This window comes from Porites lutea, chromosome 4, assembly GCF_958299795.1.
Source record: "Porites lutea chromosome 4, jaPorLute2.1, whole genome shotgun sequence".
NCBI lineage: Eukaryota > Metazoa > Cnidaria > Anthozoa > Scleractinia > Poritidae > Porites > Porites lutea.
Window position 1 is genome coordinate 12,327,002 of NC_133204.1, and position 11,016 is coordinate 12,338,017.

Genomic DNA, 11,016 nt, shown 5'->3' on the forward strand with positions numbered 1-11,016 from the left:
TTTAAGATTTCTTGTCGTTCTTTTATTGCAAAAAGTTCTGCACTTTATTTATCAAAGTAGACATCATGGCCAACATGTTTTTAAAAACCACAATTGCCATCCGTTTCAATCTTCTTCAAGTTTGTTCTTCCGTGGCTCCTTTTGTATTTACTGTTTCGTTTTTACTTTCTTTCAGTGTTTTAAGGTGTGGTTTTTATGTTTCCATCAATTTGAAGGCACTTGCACCCTTTTGAATTTTGATAAATTTCGGTACAAGGAATAAGCACTACTCGTTGATCGTCATGCAAGGAAAAACAGTGCGCTAGTTCTACGAGCAGATTTCTTATCGTTATTTTCTATTGCATAGTTTTGCACTTTATTTATCAAATTTGAAATGCAAAAAAAGATAATCACGAGTGGGTTAGTGCCGGCATCACGTCTGGTTATGAAAGACAACAAACATCAAAAATGAAAACAACGTTGCTGCAGATTATGTTGGAAGCTACCTGAAGGTGCACAATCCTTTGTTTTCTGTTGGTGAAATGTGACGCAATAAATTAATGGGACGTGTTTAGTGGTCAATAAGATCAAAATGCTAGGAATGCTATTGAACGTTGTGCACCGTCAGGTCCACAAAAACAAATAACAAAGGAGTCTGACAGGTTTCATAACCATTCCAATCTATTAACTATGGTTAGCAAATGTCGAATATTTTGTTGACTTTTTTAAAGGTGTTTTTTACACTTTTGAATTTAAAAGAAAATTGCTCCTAACAGTAACAAGAAAATAAGAATAGGCAAGATTGAGTTAAAAAACACTTTATATAGCTATATACATCTTTCCTTAGTCTTTACATAGACGTGCTCCGAGAAAACACTTGTAACATTCTTGCATAAAAAAAGTTTTATATGTATATGCCGGACCGCCTACATATGAAAGATTCAAAAGCATACTCAATACCTTTCAGTCAACGGAATTCCTTTTCTCCACATTTTTAGTTGAATGAGGTCGGAGAAAAATTCTTATTTTAAAGCGAAAAAGTAATGACCTAACTACGGCATATTTACAAGTCATGAGAGAGTACAAAATGAAATGAATGCACATTGTTTGAGTATACAAAACATCAGTCATCTGGCTCTTCAACAATGTAGTCTCCTTCCTGTACTCTAGGTTTGTTGGGGTTGTTCACTATTAACCAGTCTGCTAACCAAATCTGTTGATAAAACAAAGTTTTAGTAAATTAATAACAAACTTGGGCAAGAAAAATGCATGTTGCATGTTTTCTAATTTTAAAATACAGTTCTTTAAGGCGCTACTAATTTCTCCCCCATTCCCACACAAAGCAATGATTAGGGTGGGGTGGGGGGAGGGGTCACTGTGTTACAAAATCCACCACTTGGGTAACCTGAGATCAGGCTCAATTTTCGTTTCGTTTTGTAATAACATTCCGGCGGGCAAGGCGAAACGAAAACTTTAGCGGTAGCCGTTAGAGAGAATGGCAACCCCTAAATTGGGCCTGATCTCAGGTTACCACTTGGGCATCCTGTGGGTAAGAGCCAGATTCTAAACACTTCTTGTCCAAGATTGCAAGATTCTAGGGTACATCGATAGATAGTTATTAAGCCTAGCTTAAGAAGCTTAAGAAGCAAGATCGTCACATTTTCTTCTATCAAGAAAACAATGACAACTTACTATTGGATCTGCTGGTTTCTTCTTACATAGTTCTGTAAGTCCTTTTAGTAATGTTGGAGTTACTGTTCTTGTCAGGTAGTCTTTTGCTGCTTGGCCTGTTGCAACAGGTTCCACAACACCTACAAGGTTTACATTTTCTGCAGGTTAGCATCAATGCTGTGCACTTTTTATAGAGCAAATTAATGATTGAATTCATATGACAAAGAAGAATACAGTTGAACCTCTCTATAACAGCCACCTTGGGGACAGAGAAGACGTTGTAGAGAGGTTTTAAACAAGAGTCAGTGTATAGATTTTATGTCCGCCGGGACAGACAAAGGTAGCCCTTGTACAGAGGTGGCCGTTGGTAGACGTACGACTGTACCAGTATGTGAGTTTCAAAATATTTTAATGATGTAGGGTGCAAGCACCACCTGATAAATCTTCTACATGAGAGGATCAGTTCTAATATGACTGTTATTCTGAAATGACTCTGGTCCTCAATCATGTCACTCTTGAAGCTTCAGAAAACTGAGTGTAAGCTTACAGAAAAAGACTATCACAACAAATTATGACAACCATTTTTATACACTCAGTCTCAACAAATCATGGTTAAATGAATTATTTTAAATTTTTACAACTGGTAAAGGTGCAACATTAACTCATATATTAACATTCATTACTATTCACTCAAAATATTTCCCTGATTCTGATTGGCTAAAAGCACGAGCACAATTCACCATAACCAGTTACTGATGACCAAATTTGGAAGAATTTTGTGCATAACGAGGAAATGACATCAAAAACACAGCATTCTTGCAGGTTAAAGCACTGTTAAGCGAGAAGACCTGGGGTAAGAGGATGAGGTTAAGTAGTTTTGATTGTGAAAACAAAAACTGGCGGACATTTCACTCATTTCAAGAGTAAGAACTAGGTGAAATAATAGCTAAAAACATGGCAAGAACAGCAAGAACACAACTCGAAGGGTGACATCTGCTAATTGGAAAATATTTGTGGAGCTGAACAACCCTAAACGTGCACTGTCGAAGGTGAACTTAACATCGATGGAGGTAAGCATGTTTTTTTGTTTCTAAACTAGGAATTATTTTGAATGAATAGTAAAACAATCATTGAATTCGGCTTTCGTATCATATGAAGAATTATGGAGATTGAGGAGGGTGTTATCCGTCGAGGCTGTAGGCCGAGGCGGATAACACCCTCCGAGATCTCCATAATTCTTCATAAAATACTTAGCCTCATTCATTAATAAAATTGTTAATTGTTACATGCAGTGTTGGTAATGTCATACATAGTACTTACTGTCAGGAAAGAAGAAATGTATTTCTCTCTCAGCACTGGAATAGCTGTCACTACCATGAAGAGCATTTTTGGTGCTGTCTGTACCATAGACAGCTCTTAAGCTAAAAGAGAAGAAAGTACATGTACAAACCTTTAAATAATTCTAAACATTAGTTTTTAGTAAAGCTGTCACTCATACATTGTAAAGGCTGTGCAAGTCCAATACAATTGTAAAAACTGATTACCTTGGGGGATGGGTGCGGCATTTACCTCTGTAAGAGGTAAATGCTGCACCCATTGTGTGGAAAAAATTAAGTGGAAGGAAAAAAATTAATGTAATATGCATTTGACGTCCTTCTTCCAGTACTGAATAAAATACATTTTCCTGCACTTTGTGTTTTCGGAAATTGCACTTCACTTTATGGACCTTAAATTATATCTGTAAGCTATTAGCAATTTTTTCACTAATATTATTATTACCAGTAATAAGACATAATATGATTTTTATGTGCAATATTCTAGTTTTTTGAAAAGCTCTGAATCATGCACACTTCTTGGGTTCATGCAATTTTGTTACCTACCTAAAAAAAACTACTTGGGTTAATTTATAATTAAATCATTGTAGTAAACTTGTTCAGGGGCTCTCCTCGTAAAGCCCAAAAGGGTTTGCTGAGAGCTCCTGCCCAGATATAAAATTATCTTATATTATTCTGTAACTAGTATGTGAAAGAGCAAATAAAGATTGATTGATTGATTGATTGATTCCACATCAGACTTTAAATCATGTGATTACCTGTGTAAATTGTATGTAATAAATTACAGTACATGTGTTTTTCAAGTGTTCCATGGCGAAAGAAAGCAACAACACTACAAGTCATAATATTGCAATACCTTTCTGGTGCCTGATCTCTTGCTTTCTGTGTGTTAGTTGGTCCAATTAACTGTCTCCAGTAAGAAATAGCAGACTGCCTTGCTAACACTAGAGCTAAGACAGGCCCACTACTCATGTATGCTACAAGACTTGGGAAGAACATCTTTCCATAGTGTTCAGCATAGAAATCACTTGTCTGTTCTGGAGTCATTTGTACTCTTCTTTTCTAAGTAACAAAATTTATTAAGATTTTGTCAAACAGAAGCTGTGCTGCATTTTAAACTTTATTTCAAATGTAACCACATATAAAGTTGTATTTCCACAAAGAAACAGACTGCTAATAAAAAAAGTGGTGCAACATAATTTAAAAGAAATACAATACTGTAGTATAACCCTGTAACATATGGGCAAGCATGGGTGTGAGTTGAAAGAACCAGAATTTAAGTTATTGGGGTAAATTTTGATCAAAGGAAAAGACATTTACTTCAAGTTAGCTGGGAGTTCATTATCTGTGTTCCAGTTCACCATGTAAAAATGACTGACAAGTGGGGTTAAATCCAAAGGAAATGGGACTAAGTTCAAGTTAGCGGGGAGTTTGAGTCACTGAGTGTGAGTTACCAGGGTTCTACTGTATTACAAATTAAAAGAGATATAAATTTTTCATCTACAGATCTTTACCACTGCATATGTGAACTTGATAAGTGGGTGTGTGTATGTGGGGGTGAGGGGTGGGGGGGGAAGGGCACTCCTTATTCACAGGCAACTGTCTGTACATATTGGTAATGTGCAAGTATGCTGTTAGTAAAGATCACAGCAGGCTTTATTTTATTTTTGTCTAAACTTCGCTAGAGATGAACAGTATACATTTATGTTCGCCTCCAGCTGGCAATTAAAACTGAATGGGTACAAATTTAATATACAACTATGTCTGCGGCCTTTTCCGCTTTTGGTGATTATATTTTACATTCAAACTGTCAAAATTGTGAACTTATTGCCTGTATTTCGTTAAACAGCCTATAATCTCAATCTGTAGATTAACTGTGGTGCATATCGCCGAAAGATTATTTGGGGATCTGTTTTTGTTTTTGCACTTGCTACAAGGCAAGGATTTTTTTTATAGATAATTCAAGTTCTTTTACGCAAAAATCACGGTTAGAAACATTATAGATATTATAAAGTTGTAATAGTAAATAATTTTGTGTTACTGAATACTTAACTCAAGAAACAACACGATAGAATTAAGATATGAGGAACATTACCTGTAAAATTGTGAATCCATGAAGAAGTATTATTTCTTCGATCTCATCGCTTTTGTCGATTGCGTCTGGCTTGATTAACGCCAAAGTTTGTTCAATATGTATCGCAGGCGGTGGAGGTATCACAGGTTTTTCACCGTCAGGCATACTTTTCGGTAAAAACGAGGGAAAGAGACGACAAGTACGATTCTTCAAGTAAAAATAAAATGGCCGCAAAATTTACCGCCGTTGTCAAGGTGATTTCTTTCAAACACCTTTTCTACCGCTGACCGAAAAGATCGCGTCAATAATCTTTTCGTAAAGAGCAGGGTAACGTAAGAACCTTTGTTTCAAAGCAAACAAGCGAATGAGTATATCCAATAAATATTCACTTTTATAATTATTATTTATGGATTTTTAGCTGAAGTGCAATGCCATTGATTAGCGGCACAGGCCCCCTTTTTCTGTTTTTACGACCCTTTTAACGGATTAGGGAAATTTTCCAAAACGAAGAAACAAACAAATAAACAAATAATCGATCAGGCAGGCAAATGACTTTACGATTAATTTTCATCCAGTTCCAGTATAGCGGCAGCGCCATACTATCATTCTGAAAACAGAACATGCAGTATGTAAAGCATTTTTGATTTAGTAGTATAATATTCCCACTGCATCACGGCCTATTGTCGCGACACGGGGAAGTTATGGGAGGGAACCGCGACTTCCAGGGCAACAGGCCATTTCCGAGTTCCAAAAAATCTAACTTTCAAAGCGAGGCTAAGTGCAAACCCACTGATATGAAAATGATTTTTAATTGTGATGTAAATAAAACTCATTTTCACAACAAAGGTTTCGCACTTAACCTCGTTTTGAAAGTGAGATTTGGAACTCGGAAATGGCCTATAGGCATGCCGAATAATGAGGGTATGCGACGTCAACCGCCGCCAGCGGGGTGGGAGGGGAAAAACTTTGAAGTCACTTGCTCTGAACTCCGATGGCGATCTGGCCAAGAGGCGGGCAAAAACCGAGGACTGCAATGCATCATTCCACCAGCGCGCAGGCCCAACACGACGGAATTTATAGGAGTTACTTATTTCCCGCGTCACCATTCTAGTTCCCAGAGCTTCGATCCTTTTGGTCAGCGTCGGAGATCGAAGCTCTGGGAACGAGAATGTTGCGTTCACGGGCCAATTATGTATGCAGTGAGAATAGTAAATGTTTGTTTTCTGTGGAGCTTTCAGAGATTAAAAACTCCCAAGGGAAGGATTAGTCATAGTCTCTTACAGTACAAAAGAAACAATAGAGACCACTGACACATGGTTCTATTGCTGCTTAAAACGCAAATACAATCCTTGACTTATGTCACACAAACAAAGCTCAAGATTGCTCATGTTAATTTTAAGCTGTTCAAGATTGTCCTTTAGTGAGTTTATATATTCATGCTTGAAATCTTCTGGGGTATTCTGAGAGCTTAAAGGCAGGTGGTGATATCGTTTTCATTGCAATCATCACGTTTAATTATTAATTATCCTCATAAACACCATTCTAATGATTTGATTGGCTACTTTACTCGACTGTTACATCACTTTGGAGCTAACTAATTACCTTTTGCGTTCGCGCGTCGACGTCACTAGCACAAACAAAGATAGCGATATTCCGCGAAGTCGACTAAACAAAACGAGAACTTTATATCAGCAAATTCAACTTAACCCATTGCCCAGGTTGGGTAGCATCCCAATCAGGCATAATGCCGAATACGGGGCAGTTAATTGGCCAGTGCTTGAAATGCAACGACTGTCGCAAAGATTTTAAATCCGTTTGGTTGCCAACTAACGTTTGTTGTCGAATGGCGGTGTGGAGCAATCCTGGATTGATGAAGCAAGCGCCGTATTCCAGGTATATTTCTAATGACCTCAAGGAAGCGGTGACGAAAACTGCAACCAACGCGCGCACAGAGAATACATCCAACAAGTCCACTGACGCGCGTGATTCCAGGAGAAAAACCGATTTTCCAGTCCAGTCTCTGGCTGAACCGTGGATGAGGCAAGTGAACGCATTAGCGCCTTTCAGTACCCTGGGAAAGTATACATGTGGCTATTACTTTTCCCGAGATACCGACAACAAGAAGCGTAAAACAGGGATCCCACCTTCGGATTTAGTAGCTTGGCGTTCGCACATTTCATAAGCGACTGAAGAGGAAGGCGATATTAATGTACGTAACTACAGAGGATGCAGTTGTCAAGTTTTGTTTGAGACACAAACGTATTCACAAAGTCACAGTTAAATCTTGTGAGTCTAAGAAACACCGTAAATTGTTAGAACTAACGAACGTTAAGTTAAGGATAACATTTCCGTGTGTGATTTAATGCTAAACCCAGTGTATCTATAAATCGTGACTGGACTTTTCGCTGGTAATCAGTATGACCAGTATCACTTCAGGTTCACTTAGGTTTTCAATCAGGGTGCTAATTAGAAACACAACTAATGTAGTTGCGCACATATGTGTTGGTCTGTTAATGCGATTTTGTAAAGCTGAGTGGGTGTAAAACGGAAACTCGGTATTGTCATTATTGTGAAAAGAAGCATGAAAATCAGTGGAAGTAAAAGCAGATAAACTTGTCTTCAGCCCTTGAATGCTCGCGAGATGTTTGGAGTTTAATTTGTATGAAAGTGGCCTGTAAAATCTACGGCATCGTATAAGTTAGAAATTTTAAGGAGAGTTGGCAAGTTCAATAGCGACTGTAGCCAAGTGATAGTTTTACACCAAGAAGTTGCCAATGTTCGACTTTGACAATGTTCGTGTTATAATGAATTAAGTACGTCTGTTTATCGCTGTTCTGGCTTGTTGACCTGAAGCTAGCAGTAGCCTGACAGACTGCGGGTTTTATTAAACTGCTCGTCTCTTGCGTGAGAGGTCTAAGCGCCAAACACCTTTTCCGCTTAGTCTCTCCGATTTTTTTTTCTAAGACTTTGTGCGTGTTTCCTCAGTGACAGAGATACTCCTCATAGTTTCAGAAAAGAGTCCTACCCAGGTGCATCATCTTACCATCATTATCGCCATCACCATCACCATCATTCTCACGGTCAATTCAACATCATTTAATCGAAAAATTTCTCCGCTTCCAATGAGCTTTAATCTCTCCTTTACTTCTTTATAACTTGCAAGCATTGACCAAATTTGAAAGATGTTGCCTTTCGATATACCGGATCATGAAGGTCACTCGCTCAGCTGGGAAAGCACCGGTCTGCCAAGCGGGAGGTAGTGAGTTCAAACCTGGGCCGGACTAGCCTGCGTGGCAGGCGTTCGAAAGGGAAGGGGAAGGGAATTAGGGCGCGAGACCTTTTCCCCTTGCGCGCCCACTACTACTGTTCGAAAAGAGAACGGGGAGTTTCCCCGGGTCTACCTGTCACGAGTCACGGATCAGTCATAACATGGGCTATGGGTGGGTTACAGTAAGCTTATAAATGGACTGATAGCGACTGCCAGTAGCGCCCTTGTATGCTGACGTCCGAGCTTACTGTTAAGAGGACACGTCTTGTTGTCCCCTAATCCACGACATCACTGATTACATTACAAAGCATCCGGAGAGGAGTCAAGGGAGTGTTGCAACGAAATTGCTTCCGGTTTACCGGATTTTGAAACCATGCCATTTGCATCCTTTTAGTTTGTTTTTTAGAAAGAGAATTACACTGACCTTTGCTTTAATTGCTTCACTTTTTAATTGCTATTTGTCGGAAATTTAGGTGGGGAGGGTCGGGGCGATGGTAGCTTTTTGTGGAGAAAGATTGTTCTTGGATGAGGGGGATTCAATTCGTAAACTTCGAATTCTTTGCGCAAATGCCCGAGGGTTCCCTAATGTCGACCTCCCAGGATGACCGCTGATAAGTGCATAAATACTTAGGTTTGCGTTCGATTGGCAAATCCGGATTTAGATTTTGAAATCCGGATTTCGGATTAAATATATTTGCAATCGAACGAGAAATCCTTCCTCAGGGTGGATTTCAATTAAGAAATCCAAATCCGGATTTCATTGATTTCCTTTTCACCGTTCGATTGGTAGATCCGAAAAAGGATTTGAAAAACTGTTCTCGTGAACAGCGGTCTTCTTTTTGCTAATTATGCGTGCGCGTGCAAGACCGCTGTTCTTAAGGACAGTTTTTCAAATCGTTTTTCGGATTTCCCAATCGAACGGTAAAAATGAAAACCCGAAAACTGTGGTGTCTCAGCTGTTTTGGCCGTAAAGAGCAGAAGAAAAAGAAAGATTTCACCACAGGGCGCCCAGGCTCTATGGGATCCCGGAGTTCGTTGGAATGTGAATGTTATAAGTAAGAGGATGTATGAGAACAAACAAACACCGGGTACGTCCTGGATTCCTGCTTTTGCAAAGATTCTAAATAAAAATGACTGACCTTTTGTTTGTGGTTTTACATTTCTTATTCTTAGTACAATTTGAAATCTAATACTCACCAAAATGACTTTGAAATGAATCTAGAACCGAACTGACTGTGAAACACACGACTAAAACAAAAGGCGTCATTTTTCATTCGGACCTTTTCTAAAAGCGGATTTAACGTATTTTGATTGTACTGATACATTCTCTTAATAAAATTAAAATTCCAACGAACTCCCGTATAACCTGGGTTGTCTGTTATTTCACACGTGATTCTTACATGATGATGACTATGATAATTAACAATATCATTCAGTTTAATTTTGGTGTTGTTTTATTGAATTTGGCTTAGTTGGTATGATATGATGAATAATGCAGATCTTTGATCATCATTCATCATTAACATCGACATTATCAACAACATCTTGGTCTCTGCCTTGTTATGTTGTGGAAGCAGGATTACTAGACAACTTGAGGGAAATGGGTTTTTTGCAGATGATTATGAAACAAGATGTTAATCTCAAATGAAAACACTTTACAATGAGTGAGACGTGAGGACAAGTCGATAAATTCTTCAGTTCAACTTTTTATTCAATAGAGTAATAATAATAATAACTAAAGCAATGCAGAGTTTACCTGATCTACTTAATTAAGTTACTTTATGCAATAAAACTTAGCCTGTATATCTGACGGTTCTCTAAAGAACAATCTGATGAGTTATGTACACTCAGCAAGTCTTTCTACGGGAACTTATCTGTAGCTGCTTCACACAGCATTTCAGCAGCTTACTTTTTTTCTGCAGCAAAGACACAAAAAGGTACAAACAACAAAATAATAAAAAAAAACAAACCAAAAATCTTGTTACCAGCCTGCAAACTAATACTTTTAGTGTGAAAAATAGATTAAAATAGACCACGCGGGTTCATTTTTTAAAATACCATTGTAAAGAAAGCTTATTTCAATGGTTTAGAGTGATTTTACTTGAACCATGAAACAGATACTAACAACTAGTGAACAACAGCAACATATAAACAAAAAAAAACAATGGAATTAGTGCATAATAGTGCGTAGTATTCTACTACCTATTCCACCGGTCAAGTAAAATCAGTTCAAGACAGAAGCTGGAAGCACTTGGAGCAAAAAAATATATGAATATTAAAGACCTACTTAAAAATTTCGGTCTTGATCCCAAGAAATAGTCCAACTCAAATGTTAAATCATGACATGAGGCAAGGACGGCAAGATGGAAAGACTGACATTTATCACAAAATCAACCTAAGAATGAAATACATAGATTCAAAATGGTTTGAAGTTATGTGGCAAATCACCACAAGATGCTTTATTAACCAAAAATATCCTTGGTCTGCTAAATACAGACTCCAGACTAAATGAAGGCACAATGTGTTGCTCCAGAGGATATCCATACTCCCCCATATTCGGTTTGAATGCTCGCCAATACCCACTCCCCACCCCCGCCCCCCCACACACATACTGCTCGGCTGAATAGTACACTTATACCAGTATGGCTTCACACTTTCACATGAAAATGTTTCCCTTTGTGACCCCCCCA

At 38.2% G+C, this 11,016-nt stretch overlaps 1 protein-coding gene across 1 annotated transcript; it reads right to left on the bottom strand.

Moving 5' to 3' along the window:
- LOC140934883 (nucleoside diphosphate kinase homolog 5-like) lies at positions 1–5,298 on the bottom strand. The gene is made up of 5 exons (XM_073384445.1): positions 5,080–5,298; positions 3,841–4,046; positions 2,971–3,071; positions 1,672–1,790; positions 1–1,192 (listed from the first exon to the last, which is right to left on the bottom strand). The coding sequence occupies exons 1-5, from the start codon at positions 5,221–5,223 to the stop codon at positions 1,103–1,105; spliced, it is 660 nt and encodes a 219-aa protein (XP_073240546.1). The 5' UTR covers positions 5,224–5,298; the 3' UTR covers positions 1–1,102.
- Between the last annotated feature and the right edge of the window lie 5,718 nt (positions 5,299–11,016).